The following is a 20,904-nucleotide window of genomic DNA, read 5'->3' on the forward strand; positions in this document are numbered from 1 at the left end:
TGCCAAATAATAATAACCTTATACTAGAGAGCCGGTGTAACCAAGGTGGTATCTAGACAAGACTATTATTATTTGTCGACGAGAAGTCAAAACATCCACAAAAATTAGAGGGGAAGAGAAAATAAATTTACCAAATTAAGCCCATGACACATGTTGAGACTTCACCTTCAACCCAAGCTTGAAAGAAAATTAGCCACTCATAGTTGAACTAGGGGCAAAATGGGAATTTATTAAAATACGAAGAAAATACAAGATGGAGAAGGAATTACAGAAAATGGATCCCAAAAATGGATTCAGAGATATCAAATTAGGGGGGAGAGGCCCCCTTTTTATAGATACATGGAGTAAATCATGCCCATCAGATTAAAAACAGTTTGGACGCTCAGGATTGCGCCACGTCATCAGTCAATAGTCCACGGTTTGACCACGCGGATGAACAGTAACACGGTTTGACTCGGATGAACAGTAACGCGGTTTGGTTGAAAATAATCATGTGTGATGCATGTACCGTACGCGAGATTTTTTATCCACTGATATGCTGCCACGTCACCATCAACAGTACATAAGAATTTTAGCCCAACAGGATCGTGACACCTCATCAGTCAATGCCACATCATCGGTCAATGCCACGTCATCGATCCGTCTATGTGAACAGTGTTGTGAACAGTAACGTATACAGTACCGTACACGTGAATAGTACCGTACATGTGAATAGTGCCATTTTTCCTTTTATGCTCCTCCTAAGGTTTTTGACCGTCCTGAGTTCAAAAGTGATGTCCGTTTTGCCGTCTGATTTCTCCTTTATTGTGAAATGACTATAATGCCCCTAAAATACATAAAATACTTAATTAAAATAAAACACATGTAATTAAATCACAAGAAGGTTAAATACATAAAAGTAAGGGTTGTTAGTAAGACTTGAAATGTAAAATGACGGTTTTCTCCTTTATAAATATGCATTTTCTAACACTCAACACACCCCCCAACCAGCTTATTGCTAGTCCCTAACAAATAAAGCGAAAACAAAATTCAAATTCAAAATGATTTTTTTTTTTTTTAGAAACACTCGTGTTTATTCAATCAGATTAATGATAGCAATCAAATAAAAGTATAAGCATTATCTCCAGTCTAAAGCAACATCACACCCACATCAACCATCCACATGAATTAGCCCAGTAGACTTTGTTATAGCTACTTTCAAGAATGACATGTCAAACCCCAAAATCTCACTAGAAGTAGTGACACTCTCACAAATAAATTAAACCCAATAAAAATAGTCACTCCAATGAATGGTAATTGAGAGAGAAAATAATAAAGAAGTGATATCACATGCTCTCACCAAGATGAAATAAATATGCCCTCAGCTTAGAAATAATACGATCTCAAGTCAAATAAAATGTAAGTCAACCCACTTTATTTATCTTTTTTTTTTTAATTATGCATCACTACATCTTTTTAGCCCATATAACTAGCTTCTACTTCAGATTATAGTTTCCTAAAATCAGGAAGGACTTTTATTAGGATGTAACGTAGGCTAGGGACATGGTTAACAAAGAAAGGAAATAAGGAAAACAAAGTGTATGTTTGAGAAAAATGCAGAGATTTTTTTTTTTTTTTGGAAATTGCAAGGTGGATTTCACCTATTATTGTTATTTTTATTCTTTTGAAACAACGACTTTTGTTTTGTTGTTTTTTTTTTTTGGTATAACTTCACTTAACAACATAATTATTTACATTTTCTCAAACATAAATAGGTGATGGAACTTATAAGATATCGAGTAATACTCCAAATCAGAGTGGGTCAAGATGATAAGTTGACAAAGAAAATGTTTTTTTTTTTTAAAGGCTCAAAAGGGTTAACTATGGATATTTAATAAAAGGGATGGCTAGAAAGGCTCAAACGGATCAAAGATGGCATTTTCATCGTCTTTTAGGGCTCTAAATAACCTTCCATATCTACTAGTTAGATGGGCCTCCAAATGTAGCAACACACTTTTTTTTCTTTTTTTTTCTTTTTATTAAGGGTTAACTCAAAAGAATTCTAGAGATCGTGTATAAAATAATAAATTGCTAAGCTGTATAAAGAGTGGGCAAAAGGGTTATTCTCCAAGAAAAATAATAGGCTCAAAAACTCACTTGGTACTTATTATGACATGTTCATTCCTTCAAGCAACTCATATTTGTCTCCGACATCAACATGTAGAGTAGCAAACATAATGTAACATCACTTAAGACCAAAGATAATACAAATACTAAAATTTGAAATTAATCATGTCATCCAATGTTAAAACAAATCACACAATTTTTTTTTTAAACAACATTCTACCCCCTAACCTATTCTAAACATGAAAAGAAAATATGCATGCAGAAATGTGAAAATGATGCATAAAAACTAATTAGAAAAGTTACACGTAAAATGATAGAAAATAAAAATGTTGTTTTTTTTTTGTTTTTTTTTTTTAAAGAAGATGTGTTTCTAGAGGAACTACACTCCATATTCAGCCATCTTCGACTCACAAGTTGGAAAATGTATATTTATAGAGGAGAAATTAAAAAGAAGAAAAATAAACATAAAAACATAATAAAGAAAAAGAAAATGTCTGAATTTTTTTTTTTAGTTTTTTAATTTTATTTTTTTTTTACCATGAAGATGCGTTTCTAGAGTCACTAAACTCCATATTCAGCCATCTTCGACACAAAAAGTTAGCAACAGTTAGTTTCTACAACAAAAATTAGTAAAAACTTAACCAAAATTCCACAATTGTCGACTATTCCCTCCCCCCAACCAGAACGAAACATTGTCCTCAATGTTTGAAAGGAAAGAAGTAGAGTTTAGAAGACATCACCTGGGTGGTGCAACACAGAAGAAAATATTTACAGGCGGAGAGTTAAATCTAATTTGTACTTCTTACTGCGGCTACTGTTACCATCATTATTTGGTCGCTCCAACACAAAGGTCCAGGGGTCTGGCTCCGGTTTATAAGCTTGTAACATATCAAGTAGCTCAGTAGCAGTGTGAGCACAAATAAAGAGTTTTTTCACATTAGCGGGAATGAAATAGTTTTTTATTGCATGGTTAAGAAATGCGATAAAGCCATCATAAAAGTTATTGACATTTAACAAACCGATGGGTTTCTGGTGGATGTGCAGATGGGCCCAAGATGCTAGCGTGATAAGTGCCTCTAGTGTTGCAAGATCTCCTGGAAGGAAAATAAAAGCATCAGCATGATTAAGCATTTCAGTTATTCTTTCTTGCATACCTGAGACGACTAACTCTTCTCCAGTTGATGAGTCAGACGAACTGCCCAATGGTTTTAAGACTCTTGGGATGATGCCTAACACTTGACTTCCTCTGATAAAAGCTGCTTCTGAGATCATTTTTGATAACCCTCGGTTACCTCCTCCATACACCAAGTGTAATTGTCTCGCTGCTATACTTCGACCAAGATCGATGGCTGCCTCAACGAACTCTTTATGTTTGCCATATGTAAATCCAGAAAGCACACAAATATTCTTGAATTGTCTATTGGGAGTAGCTGCCATTGCGATACTTCTCAAAAATAATTTGTGAGTGCTTGACAAAAGATATCACATTTAAGAGTCTTGGTGATAGTGGGTCATGGTTGTGTATGAGGTAATATGTCAGTGTTAAATAACGCGTAAAGCACGTGGCTCGCAAGTCAAAAAGAAAACAGTAAAAAGGAAAAAGCAAACAATAATAAAATTATTAAGACAATAATGCAAACAATAAGACAATAGTGAAATAAAATAACAATAAAGTAAAAGGATATTTACAGGTAGTTGCGACTGTGGCTCACATCTTCCTCTGGTTTTACGTCCAGAAACGGCTTGAACGCCCTCTATGGGTCGAGGATAGGCTTCCTATCCAGTTTTCTTATAAACTGGCAAACAGGGTCGTTTATAGTCAGATTCCCGAGACTATATCGCGCATGCTCTTTCTGGAATAATGACCATAACTGGAGAATCGCTCCTTGCACATATCCACTGGGATGCGTTTCAAGAGACAAAAGGATATCATCCAATGACTCCTTATTCAAGCCATCCCTAATGAATTGAATCTTATCTTCCTTGTTATCAGACATCATTCCTAAAGAACATGGGTTTTTATTGCAACTCATTCTGGCACACTTATGACAAGCAACAGAAATTCTTCGAGCTCGTCGTTTTCTTGCATAATTTCCTTTACCACAACCAGGCATGTATGCAATAAATTTTGGAGGTAACTCACCTGCCGATCGTACTTTAGCCTCGATTAACCAACGGATGTCAGCAGGTATGTTATTCCTCATGAGTAATCGCATGCGTTCGGACCGAGCTTTATAGATCGTAAGGAGGGCATTCTGAGGAAGTGAAGGGAATCGCTTGTGAAGCTTCACTAGAATCTCGTTTCTGTCCGTACCTTCGCCTCAGAATATCAGTTATTATGGGAAACTGAAGTAACCGACTTGATTGTCACGGAGTACCGTTATCCGCCACTTCACCGGGGTAACAAACTAAAGCACACAAACAGAAAAACAAATTAAAACACACAAAGAAAATTAAAATCGTCCTCTTATTGAATTTACCTCAAGCTCCAACTGGATGTCGTAAACACTTCTCTCAATGTCTCTGAGTTGGCGTTCTAAACCCTCAACATAGGCTACTAACTCTGGTGGTTGTAGAGCCCAAATGCGTTGTGTTTTACAAAATTGAATCTGCCTTTTGAGATGAGTTTTGACACGTTGAAGTGGTTTAAGAATGTTCAGGAGGAACGGTCTAAGTATGAGACTCATGATTAAAAATGATAAGAGAAAACTTAATGGTAAAATAAACACACTTATGCAAAAACAATTTCAATTAGCAAAAGAATAATAATAAAAAGAAAGAAAGAAAAATCAAATCAACGAAAAGAAAAAAAATCAATTCAAATTTGGTGGGTCACTCAAATTTATTTCGGTGTCTTCTTCATGTGGTTAGTACTCTAGATATGGCTTTAATCTTTGACCATTAACTTTAAACGTGACACCATTCTTTGGGTCTTTAATTTCAATTGCCCCATGTGGAAAAATAGTATGAACAATAAATGGGCCCGACCAACGAGAGCGTAACTTACCTGGGAATAGGTGCAAGCGAGAATTGAATAAAAGCACTTTCTGACCTGGAGTGAACGATTTTCTCATAATTTGCTTATCATGGAAGACTTTCATTCGTTGCTTGTAAATCTTGGCATTTTCGTACGCGTCATTGCGAATTTCTTCAAGTTCTGCCAGCTGTAATCTTCTTTCTGAGCTGGCTTGCTGCATGTCAAAATTGAATTTCTTGATGGCCCAATATGCACGATGCTCGAGTTCCACAGGTAGGTGGCAAGCTTTTCCATACACTAGCCTGTAGGGTGACATCCCAATCGGGGTCTTGAAAGCCGTTCTATATGCCCATAAGGCATCATCAAGTCTTAATGACCAATCTTTTCTGTCCGGCCTCACCGTCTTTTCTAATATGTGCTTTATTTCTCGATTGGAGATCTCAACTTGGCCACTGGTTTGCGGATGATACGGGGTCGCCACTTTGTGTGTGATTGAATACTTTGTCAAAAGAGCTTTGAATGCTTTGTTACAAAAGTGGGCACCACCATCACTGATTATTGCTCGAGGGAATCCAAAGCGTGAAACAATGTTGCTTTTCAAAAATGCTATCACCACCTTGTGATCATTGGTTCTACATGGAATTGCTTCTACCCATTTCGATACGTAGTCAACACCAACCAATATGTATTGGTGGCCAAAAGAAGGGGGAAAGGGTCCCATGAAGTCGATACCCCATACGTCAAAAATTTCTACCACTAAAATTGGATTTAATGGCATCATGTTCCTTCGTGTAATGCTCCCCATTCGTTGACACCTATCACATGAAGAACAGAACGTGTAAGCGTCTCGAAATATAGTTGGCCAATAGAAACCACATTGTAAAACTTTAGTCGCTGTTTTCTTAGCACTGAAATGGCCTCCACAAGCTTGTTCATGGCAGAATGAAAGAATATTCTGAATTTCATTTTCTAGGACACATTGTCTAACAATTTGGTCTGCACAATACTTGAACAAATACGGGTCATCCCAAAAGAAATTCTTTATCTCTGCAAAGAATTTAGCCTTGTCTTGCTTGGTCCAATGCTCTGGAAGTTTACCTGTAACAAGATAATTAACTATATCAGCATACCAAGGTAATACTTCCACATTCATTAATTGTTCATCTGGAAATGACTCATTCAATGGTAATGATTCTGTAATTGTGTCAAAATGGAGTCGAGAGAGGTGGTCTGCCACAACATTTTCTGTCCTTTTCTTATCTTTGAACTCCAAGTCAAATTCCTGCAAAAGTAACACCCAACGAATTAGTCTGGCTTTTGCATCTTTCTTTGTGAGAAGATATTTAAGAGCAGCATGATCTGTGAATATAATTATTTTACAACCAATGAGATAAGATCGAAATTTCTCCAATGCAAACACTACTGCTAGCATTTCTTTTTCAGTAGTTGAATAGTTCAACTGTGCATCATTCAATGTCATACTAGCATAGTAAATAACATGCGGAATTCGATCAACTCTTTGTCCTAATACTGCTCCTACTGCATAGTCAGATGCATCACACATGAGTTCAAATGGTAAACTCCAGTTCGGGGACTGAATGATGGGTGATGATGTCAACAAATGCTTTAATTTTTCAAACGCCATAAGACATGAATCATTAAAGATAAAAGGTACATCCTTAGCAAGTAAATTACATAAGGGTCTAGAAAACTTTGCTAAAATCTTTAATGAAACGTCTATAGAAACCAGCATGCCCAAGGAAAGATCTTACTTCTCTGACTGTTTTGGGTGGAGGAAGATTAGAAATGAGATCCACCTTGGCTTTGTCAACCTCAATACCTTTGCTCGAAATGATGTGACCGAGAACAATACCTTGTTTTACCATAAAATGGCATTTCTCCCAATTTAAGACCAAGTTTTTCTCGACACATCTCTGCAGAACTAGTGTTAGATGATGTAAACATTGATCAAACGAGTCACCAAAGACAGAAAAATCATCCATAAAGACTTCAAGAAATCGTTCAACCATATCAGAAAAAATGCTTAGCATGCATCGTTGAAATGTAGCAGGTGCATTACATAATCCAAATGGCATTCTTCTATATGCAAATGTGCCAAAAGGGCAAGTGAAAGTAGTTTTCTCTTGATCTTTTGGTGCTATGGGAATCTGATTATATCCTGAGTAGCCATCTAGAAAGCAATAAAATTCATGTCCTGCTAATCTATCAAGTATTTGATCGATAAATGGTAAAGGAAAATGGTCTTTACGTGTGACAGAATTCAACTTTCTATAATCAATGCATACACGTCATCCTGTAGTTACTCTAGTGGGTATCAATTCATTATCAGCATTGGTAACTACTGTGACTCCTGACTTTTTGGGGACAACTTGCACATGACTAACCCATGAACTATCAGAAATGGGGTAAATGATACCAGTATCTAATAGCTTAAGGACTTCTGTTCTAACAACTTCTTTCATATTAGGATTTAACCGACGTTGCATTTCCCTAGTAGATTTAGCATTTTCATTAAGGTGAATGTAATGCATGCAGTCTACTGGGTTTATACCTTTAATGTCTGCTATGGTCCATCCTAATGCTCCTTTGTGCTCTTTTAAAACATCCAACAACTTACCTTTTTGTTCGTCATTTAGGGATGATGAGATGATTACCGGCAAAGTACTTTCTTCTCCCAAAAATGCATATTCCAATGTGTTGGGCAATGGTTTGAGCTCGAGTTTCGGTGGTGATTCTGATGATGGGATGAGTTTCTTCTCTGATGGTGCTAGTTGTTCAACTCTTGACTTCCATTTATTAGTATCCATAGATGGTGCTGAGTCAAGCAGGGCGTTGACCTCATCAACCGATCTGTCAATATCAAAATCAAAACCAAAGTGAGTTAAACATGTTTGTAAAGGATCATCACTAAGGTTTGAAACAAAAGTATCATCAACTAATGCTTCAATTAAATCCACATCAACAATTCCATCATCTGCACTGTGAGGTTGTTTGGCAATGTTGAAGATGTTCAGCTCCATAGTCATGTTGCCGAAGGACAACTGCATATTTCCAGTCCTGCATTGAATGTGAGCATCCGCAGTTGCCAAGAAAGGTCGGCCTAGAATAATGGGGATGTGCTTCCTTGAATCCTGTATTGGTTGAGTGTCAATTACAATAAAATCAACAGGAAAATAAAACTTGTCTACCTGGATAAGCACGTCCTCCACAATACCACGAGGTATTTTCGTGGACCGATTTGCAAGCTGTAACACCACTGGAGTTGGGTGTAATTCTCCAAGTCCAAGTTTCACAAATACTGAATAAGGCAACAAATTTACACTAGCTCTTAAATCCAACAAAGCATTCTCAATTGTGTGGTTCCCTATACTACATGAGATAGTGGGGGAGCCTGGATCTTTGCATTTTAAAGGAATTTTATGTTGGAGTATAGAACTAACGTTTTCTGTTAAAAATGCCTTCTTTTGAACATGCATATTTCTCTTTTTAGTACAAAGGTCTTTAAGAAACTTGGCATAAGATGGAACTTGTTTAATAGCATCAAGCAAAGGGATGTTAACACTTACCTGTTTGAAGATTTCAAGAATCTCACCTGTGGATTTTCCCTTTTTTCCTTTAGCTAACCTCTGAGGAAATTGAGCTTTGGGAACGTATTCTCGTGGGTTGGTTTCTTCTTTCTCCTCCGGTGATGATTCCTCAACATTCACAGGTACAATTTGATTTTCTTTTGTCACCGGCATCTCCACTTTGTTGTCGACTTCTTTTCCTTTTCGCAAGGTCATGACAGCTTTGACCTCTCCATGCTGCTGTGGTGAACTGGTACTTGCTTCATGTACTCCTTTAGGATTAGGCACTGGTTGACTTGGAAATTTGCCTTTCTCAACGGTCATTGCCAAGGTCTGAACTGAAGAAGCAAGTTGTCCCACCATCTTCTCGAGGCTTGAAACCGATTGAGCTTGTGAGTTGAAGCCTGCTCTCAACTTATTTCGTAGTCCATCAATGGTGCGGTTCTGTTGCTCAATCGTGGAGTGAGTAACATTCCTGAAATTCTGGAATGCATCCTCCCATGGTCTAGGTTGAGAGTGGTTCTGGTTCTGATTGTATGGTCTAAATGGTGGCTGAGAGGCTTGAGGAACTTGAGGAATTTGTTGCATTGGTGGAGCTGGAGCTGCTGGTCCATTCTGTTGGAATCCTTGAGACCATGAAAAATTGGGGTGGTCTCTCCATCCAGGATTATATGTGTTGGAGTATGGGTTGTAATTTGATGGCTTTCTCATTACACCTATGGCATTGGCTTGATCTGAGTATGAGTCATGGTCATGTGGCTCTGTTGATTTAGCAGTCGATAACGATGCTATTTGTCGAGCAAGACCTTCAACCATCTCCTTGACTTCTTTGATTCCCGAAGTTGACTCGCCAATTTGAACCTCATTTACTCCTTTAATTCTTCTAGTATTCCTGAGTGATCGACTCCGTTGTTGGGAATTATCCGCTTGTCGCTGGAAGAATTCCCAAATTTCTGATGCACTTTTTGACATTAGCTCTCCTCCACTTGTTGTCATTAGCCATTCTTGCACATTTGGTAGTAATCCCTCTAAAAAGTATTGGCATTGGTGCCATTTCTCGTACCCATGATGTGGACACTTCAAGAGTAGCCCATTGAATCGCTCCCATGTTTCGAAAAATTGCTCGTCCTCTCTCTGAGTAAACTCTGAGATTTCCCTGCGAATAGCATTGGTTTTATGCACTGAGAAATATTTATTCAAAAATTTCGTTACCATTTGTTCCCATGATGAAATGCTATTAGCAGGTAAAGTATTTAACCATGAACGAGCTCTATCTTTTAAAAAAAATGGGAATAGTCTAAGTTTAACATCATCATCTGAAAAATTCTCATATTTGAATGTTTGACAAATGGCATGAAAATCATTCAAATGATTATATGGATCCTCATTTTCTAGGCCATAAAATGTAGGGAGACAATTTAACACACTAGGTTTTAATTCAAAACTCTTAGCAGCTACATTTGGGTATCTTATGCATGACGTGCTCAAATTAGCTAAGGGACTAAAATAGTCCTTAAATGGCCTCTCTTGTGGTGCTTGTAAATCCATTTTATTTTTAACGTGTTTGTGTAAGCGAAGTGTTTTTTCTAATTCAAGGTCTATAGGTTCAAGATTAGGTAATAATGACTTACGACCATGCATGCAAAACAAATAAAATAAAAATAAGGATGAGAACAAAACAAATAAAAATAAAGAAGAGGGAGAAATTACGATACTAACCTTATTGCGCTATTAAAACCTTTCTATAAAAATACACAAAAACAAATACGTGAAATAAATTAACTAAAAATTAAATTAATAAAATAAACAAAAAAAATTACAAAGAAAAATAAATTGAAAATTAAATTACAGAATTTTAAAGAAGAGAAAAAGGAAAGAAATACTAACCTTTAAATGTAGATTCACTTTTTTTTTCTTTTTTTTTAATTTAATAAAAAAAATACAAGAAAACAAATAAAAGAAATTATTCAAAAAAAAAATTAATTCTATGAATTAAAATTACTTACCTCCCCGGCAACGGCGCCAAAAACTTGTTGTGCAAATTTTAATGTACTCGCAAGCGCACGAATCTATTGTAGTATAGATTAATGGTGATGAGTGTCGATCCCACGAGGAGGTGGATTTTAATTGTATAGAATTAATTTTTGTGAATGGGTGATTGGATTTGTGGTGGAAATGATTGGAATATGCTAAAACTTAAATTAAAATGGCGAGAATAAATTCTAAAATTGGTATTGAAATGGTGAGAATAAATTGAAGAGAATTCTATTGAAATGACGTACTTGGGTATCTGGATCCGTATCAACATGCATCATGGGCTAAATAATCCGTATTAATGCCAATTAAATCATGAGGGGGGAATCCACACCTCATGAACCACGCTCTAATCAATATGGTGCTAAGGGCTTATCGTGCCAAATAATAATAACCTTATACTAGAGAGCCGGTGTAACCAAGGCGGTATCTAGACAAGACTATTATTATTTGTCGACGAGAAGTCAAAACATCCACAAAAATTAGAGGGGAAGAGAAAATAAATTTACCAAATTAAGCCCATGACACATGTTGAGACTTCACCTTCAACCCAAGCTTGAAAGAAAATTAGTCACTCATAGTTGAACTAGGGGCAAAATGAGAATTTATTAAAATACGAAGAAAATACAAGATGGAGAAGGAATTACAGAAAATGGATCCCAAAAATGGATTCAGAGATATCAAATTAGGGGGGAGAGGCCCCCTTTTTATAGATACATGGAGTAAATCATGGCCATCGGATTAAAAACAGTTTGGACGCTCAGGATTGTGCCACGTCATCAGTCAACAGTCCACGGTTTGACCACGCGGATGAATAGTAACATGGTTTGACTCGGATGAACAGTAACGCGGTTTGGTTGAAAATAATCCTGTGTGATGCATATACCGTACGCGAGATTTTTCATCCACTGATATGCTGCCACGTCACCATCAACAGTACATAAGAATTTTAGCCCAACAGGATCGTGACACCTCATCAGTCAATGCCACATCATCGGTCAATGCCACGTCATCGATCCGTCTATGTGAACAGTGTTGTGAACAGTAACGTATACAGTACCGTACACGTGAATAGTACCGTACATGTGAATAGTGCCATTTTTCCTTTTATGCTCCTCCTAAGGTTTTTGACCGTCCTGAGTTCAAAAGTGATGTCCGTTTTACCGTCTGATTTCTCCTTTATTGTGAAATGACCATAATGCCCCTAAAATACATAAAATACTTAATTAAAATAAAACACATGTAATTAAATCACAAGAAGGTTAAATACATAAAAGTAAGGGTTGTTAGTAAGACTTGAAATGTAAAATGACGGTTTTCTCCTTTATAAATATGCATTTTCTAACACTCAACAGCCATCATAAGTGATGGAACCGAGCATGAAAATAGGATTTTGCCTGTGTAGATTGGATTTAAATATTGCATGGCATTTGATGATGCAAACAGCCATTGCCGTGCATTAAAGAAAACAAAACACTTTAATCTTTTGCTTAATGTTCACGGCAATGCCAAGCAAAGGGAAAGAGCTTTCTGGTATTAGTGGCTGATGAATTTTGTGCCTATTACAGTAATGAATATTACTTTTTTTTTGCCAAAAGTAATGAATATTACTTATTTGTGCCTTTTATGACATAAATTATACGATAGTGATGAATGCAATTTCAGTAAGCCCGTGTCCTGTAAGATAAATGGAAAGATGGTAAATTGAAAGTAAGAAACTTGAAAGTAAGAAACTTCAATTAACAAGAAGTTTCAGGTTGCTTTTTCCAGCACTCTTATTCACAATAAAATGCTCAATTTTTAACATTTGTAAAGATTAATATCACATTATGCCGAGTGCAAATGATACTTTATGGTAATAGCAGGAAGTAAAGGACCTCGACCTATTAAAATGGTCACAAATCACCTATTTGTCAGCTGTGGATTGCCTAAGCCATAGTTATAGCAGTAAACTCCAGACAGATAGAGCAAATATTATCAAGTTAAAGCATGCAGGCCATAGAGAAATTGTAAATGCTTGGTAATTAATGCACATTACAATAATTGAAAGTGAGGTGGTGGTGTCGGTGTATACCAAAACACTTAGGTAATGAACAACCATACAAGTATTGAGAAAAATATCACAATCTTTCCCCAATCTAAAGATAAACAAAGGTCCATCCGAAATTAAGTTATACATATAACAAAATATTATAATGAAAGACAAAACCAAGGTTCAAAAGGTTGATGTTGAATTCATCTGGGTTATCCATATTGCTATCACAGGCCTGCACAGTAACACAGAGATAAAAATCTGTATTTAGTAACTTTAGTAGAAGATAAAAGAGATAGTGAATTACAAGGCAAGAAATAAAAAAATAACTTAAATATTAAAAGCAATCACTGAAAACCAAAAGGGGCAGAATAGATTATTGATCAACCAACAAAATTATAATTTCGAATTTAAGTATTTCGCTTGTCAAGTAAAGAAGAAGCCATTTTCAAATATTTTGTTACTGGTTCAGATATTCCTCAGGAGCCCCAATCTTGAAACCTATTGGTTGCTATAAAAACAGACTTAAGTAACCAACAACATAATGTTGAAGCATGCACGCAACAATGTTACTTCTACAATGAAAGTAAATAAATAATCTCTTAAGTCGCAGCTGGCAGGGTTTTTGGTACTGAATTAATGGTTTCCATGCAAAACTCCTCGTGGCTTATAAAAAAACCAAAAAAAAAAAAATACTTAAACAAATACGTCCTGGACCATAGAAAATGACTTGCGAATCATAATTACATTTGAGGAACATAAGTTCGAATTTGGGACACACAAACGTGATCTAATTTGCCACCAAATTAACTACCCCATTATGTTTTCTTGATTTTACTAGAAATGGAGCCAAGGACGACAAAATTGCTCCTGAGATTGTGAAGGATCCTGGCCCTGAATGTTCGTTAATTCCAAGAGTATGTATACACATCAAATCAGGAAGAAATTAAGGCCTCAAAAGATAAAACTTTCTAAGCATTTTATAGACAAAATGGGATACTGTAATCACCCGTTTTATTTGTCAGCCTAGACAGGTAATCCAACATAAGGTTGAAAGTCGCTGAACATTCACTTAATCGATAAATCACAAGAAATAGCTAGCGGTTTCTTAATTGACCTTGGCCTAATTGCTCTAACTTCTCGGACAAAAAAAACAAAATTTTGGATTTTGAACCACTATAAATTAATTAGTTTCTACATAGATTTTAGATAGTTCTCCGCTAATTCTAAGGTAGCTTCCCATTAATTTCGGTGAAGATTTCTTAATAATCTTGGGAATCTAGATTGTATTTCGAGAATTTAGCAAACTTTTTACATTGCTATGAAACCATCCAAATCTATCTATAAATTAATCGAGAGGTCCCTGAATACCATTAACCATTTCACAATATAGCTAACAACAGGATTAAATAAATTATTGAAATTATTGCCATTTCTTCTTTCAACTACTACATGTCTTGTTGCCAAATTTTAACAATCCATAAAAGAGAAACTCAAAAATGAATTCAGACTATTATGAATATAATCATAAAAACAACTGAGAACCATATCTTCATCCAAGAACAAAATCAGATGCCCTTTATAATATGTTTACTGCTAAATTCTTCTCATGGGTGTTTTCCTCTGCATGCCATGAGAAAGGCACTCTTTTTTACATGTTCCAAATGCATGCTTAATTTAAGAACACCTGCAAACAGCCCTGTCCTTGGCTCCTTGCTACTAATGGAGAGGGCAACACCTCACACACAAACAGTAAGATAGACTTCGGAGACACTACATGTTGAACAGGCAGAACTTGTCCAAACAGACTCATGTGATGGGAACATTATGAAAAAAATGTTGAGCCATAAGGTGACTACTTGGTACAGCCTGACCTTCTCTTAACAGAACCCCGCTGAGCAGTCCTACAATATAAAACAATTATGAACATCAACTCATGGTCAACATGAAAATTTATTCATTTTCTGCAACAGATATATAGCCTATTTTACCAAGTATACAAAGCATTTCAAGGGGGTACATTCCCAAAGCGCATGAACATGCTTGCTTTTATAGCCAAGCAACTCATTTTTCTCCTCAGCTACGTGCAGCCCATTCACAAAACTAAATTAACAATTCATAACCCCAATGTCATCCATACATAATTGGCCACCAGCAGATAACACAAAAAACAAAACAAAATAAAAATAATAACCAAGCAAGGTTAATTGAATCACCGATATGGTTACATTTAACCATTACAAAAAGAAAGAAATATGTATCTTCACAGTTTATTACAAGATAATAGCCCAATCATTCTACAAAATCTTCTATAAGGAATTATTTCCCTCTCGCTCACTCCTTCAACGTAGTGCTTATTGCAATCAAATTAAACAAGCAGTACTTGTTACTAATCTCGCCTTCACTTATTCTAACAAATAAACGTGATCGACACTCCTAAGCAAATTACCATTGCCATACTGTTGCAAACAAAAATAAACATTTTTTTCTTTTTAATTACCTGCTTCCTCAGTTCCAGCGGCACAACAATAGATCAAGTGCACGTGAGAAATTGACTCTGTTCTAAGGCAAATTGATGTGTCTAATTGCTAAACTTCCACAACCACCCAATATCTTTTCTAGTTGGTTCCCGTTGTCATGTATCCGCCGTGAATTTTACTTGCATCGTTTCTGTCTTTATCGGGAGACACCAAGACTTTAAACTTCACAATAGCAATTTCTAGGGGAAATTGATCGTCATTTCTGGGGGTGAAAAAGAATTCAATTATCGGATTTTCTGGGGGAGGAAAAGATTTTGATGATCTTAATTCCTTCCTGGGTTGTGAAAAATCTTTTGATGAAGGCCTCTGGTGGACGCTTATTTAACATTTTTTTCCTTTGTTTAATTATTAAATTATCTTTCAACAACCGACAATAAGCCTTTACCCATTTTTCTTTTTCGACCGTTAGATTCATTCAGTTTACATCCAACGGCAGTTTAGGATGGAGATAAAAAGTGTAGTACCTTACCACAGTGGTAACATAGGTGGATCTTTTTTTTCAAACATTAGGGAGTTTTATTAGCTAAATAAATACTTTCTATCATTTGTTGAGAAACATTAAAATGGATGGACTTTGAGTGTTTTTTTGATAATGAATCATTCTTTCATATTAAAGGATTAAACTAGTTCTCTATGAAAAAATGTTTAGACTTGCTTGGAAAAACTATGTGAATTTATCCAGCATGCAAATAAGAAGTGCTTAACTTTGAATTTTTTTTTTTTTATATTAGTTCCCCAGTCCTCAGAAAGGTCAAATTTCATAATCCACTGAATATGTATGTACCTATTTAAACTGAAGACGTGAGTTAAAATATTTTAAGATATTCATTAGGATTTATTAATCTATGAACAAATGGTTCGATTCCAAATCATCCATCCCATTTTCACCATGCCAATTCAAATTCATTACTTCAAGCTCTCTCTCTGATCAGGTGTGCGTCGGGCACCGATCAAGTGAAACGCGCATTCACCTGATTGGGACTCTAAATACAAACAACACTCGAAGAAAAAATGTTTGTGGTGTTTCCAGGATCAAGTGGCATAGAGATGACCACCAGTCAGGATAAGCCACAAAAAAAAGCTAAATATTGCGTCCGAGCCATTACACCAAGAGGAACTAACATTTCCACCAGAATTGGTAATGGACGCATTTTAATTACAAAATAAATCATCAATTATAAGACAATTGGTAGCTGTTTAACATAAAAGAAACCACAAAACCACATGGGATTAGAGAGCTCAGTGGAAGGAGAAGTCGTTAATAAATAGGGTTCACGGCAATGCCTTTGAAAGGCCTCGTCCACTACCCATATACGCACCAAAGTGCTTCATCTCATCACAGCATTAATTATCCCTTATTTAACACCAAGAAACAAAAATGAAAATAAATTTTGGAATAATTAAAACAAAATACCAAAAGGCTTCAGTGTGTGTAACAATCAGATCATTGGCCAAAAAAGCCTCACTGAAATCCGCTAAGATAATTTTAATTTTTCATCATAAGCCCTATTTACAAGTAAATTTTAAAAAAAAAAAGTTAACTGCTGGGTATAGTTTGGGAATAGCCTTTTCTTCTCTGCATCTAAGAGACCAACCATATAGACAAAGAGAAAAGGGCTTTTACCAAAATATCCTTTAGTTGCCAAGAGTTATGGTGTATTAAGAAAATTGAGAAAGGTGCTCAGACAGCCAAGGGTTAGTCTTCAACTACTAGGAGTGAAACCCAGATCAGAAACTCTAGTCCACGAAAAATTGCATCCTCATAGCACTCTTCTCACACACATACATAGTTTAATTTAAAACAGCAAAACAGCATCAATTTGGGAAAACAAATAAACATAAAACAACTTTTTTAAACAGTGAACGCAAACCCTGACCTGAATCCTGGAAAATTTAAGAGAAACGCAGAAAATTCGAATTGGGAATAGAAAGAGGCAGCAAATAATAGAGATGATCCGATGGGTATGACTCCTCTCTATATATCTATATATATAGGCACTGTCAGGGTTTTCACTTTTTAAAATACAATGCAAATTAGGGTTTCGAAAGAGAAACTGTTTGGTTTTTGTGGGCTAGCTAGCTGGGCCTTAAGCCCTTAATATGAATGCATGTGGATCGATTTTTAGATTAGCTTGGGTATCATTTGCAAACCCAATATTTGATGCTTAGCCCAAAGCTTCTTTTCCGCGATAGTAGAGCTTTCAACACCTAGCTAAAATCCTTATAACACCCCTTTTGAATTTTATTTCTTAAAAAACCTTAGTTTAATTGATAAAATATAAATTAAACTTAACATTTTGCTATAAAAAATTTCCCTAAAAAGATTCTTTTAATTGTTTAATTATACAATTCATTCAAATCATAGAATCTTAAATGATTTTATTTCATTTTATTATATAATTTTTATCTCCATATAACTCTAAATTTTGATATGTGTCTAAAAACTATTTTTTTAATTAGAATTAAAAATATAACTATAAATTATGGAGTGGGACGGGTATAATTTTTTTTAAAAGGATAATTTATTTAAGTGTAGATTGATTTTCCTTTCAAAATAAAAAGTAAATCAATTTATCTTTGATTATTTAGGTAATTTCAATTAAAAGGGGTTTTATGAGAAATTTAAAGGAGTGTCAAAAGGTTGAAAAAAAAAATGATAATGGTACATTTGGTACCCTTTTTTAATGATGTTTTTGTATTTATTTTATAATATAAATATGCTTACTATTTGGTGAATTTGAAAATGCATTTAATTGTTTCTCTGAAATTATAGAGACATTGAAAGATTGTGAAATATTCTGTAACATACCCCCCCCCCCCCCCCCCCCCCCAAACACCCTCATGGCACTCCACGTGTCCCTGCATGTGGAAACAAAGCGCGCAAATGGCACCCTTGGGAGCTGGCTAACTTGGTCTGTAAGGTACATAAACTGTACCGTAGCCAGCTCCCTGTATATAATTATGTCACAAAAGTTGTGGTGGATCCCATGAACAAAGTGAAGAGGAAAAATTTTATGTTTTCCAACTTTCTTTGTTAACGTTGTAGAATGAATATGATTTGTTTTCATGGAATAAAAAATATCATTGTTACTAAGGCCCACTAAACAACTTTTGTTCTCGAAAAATAGAAAATAAGTGATGAAAAATAATACCAAACCACCCTAAACAAATCTTCTTTTTCAAAAATTATGAAATTACTCTTTTTCTTTTTTGATGTTACAATGTTTGACAAAGAAAAATTAATTTTTTAATAATGTCACTCAACTTAATTCTCAAGAAATAATATTTTTAACTACACATAATTCATTCCACGTAGTATTTATGGCTATCGTAACATTTTTAGTGGTTCATTTCTTAATCACAAGATGATATTATAAGCTTGGAAACCAAGATGCATAACCAGTTTTGGCTTTAAAGTCGCTCAAAATGTTTCGTACTACTTAATTTTAGGTACATAAGTAAAACTTTGTTACTCCACTCTCATCATAATCTCATTTCTTCTATCTTGGCTATCTTGTTGAAGTCTAGGAGGTAGCATTAGATACAGACGTAGTTATATTATATTTTGTTGATAGCACGTGGAATCATGATCACAGCAATGATCAAGCTAATGCCGGGAGCTATGTTATGTGGAGCTTGTAAACTGTTCACAATTTTATACTGACAGACAAATTTTATACTGACAGCATCACATGTCTCCAATTTCAATTGCTTTTATTACAAGAGCACAATCTTCTTGAAAAAGTAAAAGAGATACGGTGGGGCTACATTATTCGAACAGTATGCAAAGAAGCCCAAATCTCGCCGTTCGGCTAGGAGATCATTGACCTTCTCACAGTAAAAGCAAAACTTGGTCATTCATTTTTGTTCGTCGGCCCAAATAAGAAAATAAAATCAAGGAGAAAAAGAAAATGGAATGAAAAAGTAGAAAAAAGACCGAAATGCCTCCAAGCTTAGCTAATTGACAAAAGCGCAACGCTTCCTGATCTCACCTTCTGATCCAGTCTTAACCTTATTCCTTCCCATTTTCTCCACAGACTTGGCAAATTCAGCAAAGAAATTTTCCAATGATCCCTGAAGAAGTTGCTTAACCAAAGACAAAGTGAAAGAGTTTGTAGTCAAAGAAGCATCAGATACAAAGAGACCCCTTCTCTTAAGCAAAAGATTGTAGTAGCTAAGATCAAATGTCTTGCGGCTACCAGGGTCCATTTCAAGTAATGTAGTGTTATCATTTGGAGTTCTGCACTTTCTTGCCTTGAGATTTGCTGCATATTCACTGTCAAGAGCAGGGTCTTGGTCACCCACTCCTGTGAAATTGTACAGCCGGCTTGAAACTGAAGTGCAGTGGGAGACCCCGATTGTGTGTGCACCTGAAACAACATGAAAGCCTTATGTCAAGCTTAGTTCCATCTAGAATTGCGGTGCCACGACTTAAAAGATTGAAAAAAAATAAAAATTACCAAACACTTTAGTTGTTGTGCTTACCTGAGAGCAGAACCAGGTCCTTCAAATCAAGTCCTTGATTAGCAAAACTTCGTTGAAGAAGGGTGAAGTTGTTAGTAGGAGCTGGGATATTGTTTTGGGCTTCTGAACGAATGGAGACTCGCCCGTCTCTTCGTCCGGTTGGAACTTTCCAGGAAGGACCTCCCTGAAGTCAACAGCAAGTAAAATTAGACAGAAACAGAAGCTCTGTAGTCTTGTTAATTAATTATCTTGTCTCAAGAAGAAAATGAAAATGCAACGCTTACTGTGGCTACAATAGAGTCTCTTGTAACTAACGTAAGAATATCTGCACAAGAAACTATGCCGGGGCATGCATCTTCGACTAGTCTCTTCACTCTTTCGATGAAATCAAAGGTTGCGCCTGTCAATGTTTGATTTGGAACGGCATTTCTTTCAGGATTGCCTGTTGAGTTTAGCAGCACGGATGCATCACAGCCCTGAGATGCAAAGCGAAGCGCGCGTCAGCAAGAAACAAAATGTAAAACGGAGATAAGAGTTTTATGCAAAGCTTCCAAAAGGTGAAATATTGTGCTAACCCTGACAAAGCAATCATGGAAATGCATTCTGAGGAAAGATGCGGCTAATGAGGGGGCATTGTGGATGTGTTTGTTAACATAGTCTAACACAATCTTTTCAGCTCTTGGGCAGCTCTTAGCATAAAATCCCAGTTGCAATTGAGCTTCACTCAGGCCTACAACACCAAAAAGACTTAAAAATACGACACCAATGTAGTCTATCCTTCCCATTGTTATCCTATACGAAATTGCTTTGACGCAGTTGGTGTTCTCTGATAACACAGAGAAGATTTATTCTTTTCTTTGTGGCCACAAGATGATTAAAAAAAAAAAAATGCTTCACACAGCTAACACACACATGCTATGTTTTGGACACTTTCATATAGTAGTACATCTAAAGCTAGCAATTATAAATAGGTTGAGCTAGGCTTGTCCCCCCATGGAATAAAATGAAGTAACATCGATGAACGGGTTTGAAAGTGACTTTTGTTTAATCAAGAACGCTATTTTAATTCCGTTTACATAGAGAATGGAATCTTTTAGAAAATTTGCATCACAGTTAAGAATTATTTTGAAGTAGCTGCAGGTGGCAGCTGCTTGGCATATTTGT

General features: G+C 35.9%; 1 protein-coding gene and 5 non-coding genes across 7 annotated transcripts; 1 reads left to right on the forward strand and 5 right to left on the reverse strand.

Moving 5' to 3' along the window:
• Positions 1-9,730: 9,730 nt before the first annotated feature.
• Positions 9,731-9,834, forward strand: LOC127900482 (small nucleolar RNA R71). The gene has a single exon (XR_008052665.1). It is a non-coding gene; the product is annotated as a small nucleolar RNA R71 (small nucleolar RNA).
• Positions 9,835-16,285: 6,451 nt separating this feature from the next.
• On the reverse strand, positions 16,286-16,416 carry LOC112497376 (small nucleolar RNA snoR80). Its single transcript, XR_003064174.1, has one exon. It is a non-coding gene; the product is annotated as a small nucleolar RNA snoR80 (small nucleolar RNA).
• Positions 16,417-16,510: 94 nt separating this feature from the next.
• On the reverse strand, positions 16,511-16,622 carry LOC112497368 (small nucleolar RNA Z152/R70/R12). Its single transcript, XR_003064166.1, has one exon. It is a non-coding gene; the product is annotated as a small nucleolar RNA Z152/R70/R12 (small nucleolar RNA).
• Positions 16,623-16,694: 72 nt separating this feature from the next.
• On the reverse strand, positions 16,695-16,783 carry LOC112497367 (small nucleolar RNA R11/Z151). The gene has a single exon (XR_003064165.1). It is a non-coding gene; the product is annotated as a small nucleolar RNA R11/Z151 (small nucleolar RNA).
• Positions 16,784-16,949: 166 nt separating this feature from the next.
• On the reverse strand, positions 16,950-17,049 carry LOC112497364 (small nucleolar RNA Z157/R69/R10). Its single transcript, XR_003064162.1, has one exon. It is a non-coding gene; the product is annotated as a small nucleolar RNA Z157/R69/R10 (small nucleolar RNA).
• A 1,920-nt stretch (positions 17,050-18,969) lies between these two features.
• Positions 18,970-20,685, reverse strand: LOC102617251 (peroxidase 30). Of its 2 annotated transcripts, XM_052432164.1 has the most exons (5): positions 20,316-20,685; positions 20,025-20,216; positions 19,762-19,924; positions 19,269-19,646; positions 18,970-19,104 (listed from the first exon to the last, which is right to left on the reverse strand). In XM_052432164.1, exons 1-5 carry the CDS (start codon positions 20,523-20,525, stop codon positions 19,097-19,099), a joined length of 951 nt encoding a protein of 316 aa, XP_052288124.1. In that variant the 5' UTR covers positions 20,526-20,685; the 3' UTR covers positions 18,970-19,096. The 2 variants fall into 2 exon arrangements, with proteins under 2 accessions (XP_052288124.1, XP_006469709.1); XM_006469646.4 differs by having other exon boundaries at positions 18,970-19,646; positions 20,316-20,684.
• Between the last annotated feature and the right edge of the window lie 219 nt (positions 20,686-20,904).

Source organism: Citrus sinensis, chromosome 2 (genome assembly GCF_022201045.2).
Source record: "Citrus sinensis cultivar Valencia sweet orange chromosome 2, DVS_A1.0, whole genome shotgun sequence".
In the NCBI taxonomy this organism is placed as follows: domain Eukaryota; kingdom Viridiplantae; phylum Streptophyta; class Magnoliopsida; order Sapindales; family Rutaceae; genus Citrus; species Citrus sinensis.

Coding starts and splice junctions, on each gene's coding strand:
- LOC102617251 (XM_006469646.4), bottom strand. CDS start 20,525: ATGGGAAGGATAGACTACATTGGTGTCGTATTTTTAAGTCTTTTTGGT. Junction 20,217..20,315: donor TCCATGATTGCTTTGTCAGG/GTTAGCACAATA, acceptor TTTGCATCTCAG/GGCTGTGATGCATCCGTGCT. Junction 19,647..19,761: donor GGACCTGGTTCTGCTCTCAG/GTAAGCACAACA, acceptor ATGTTGTTTCAG/GTGCACACACAATCGGGGTC.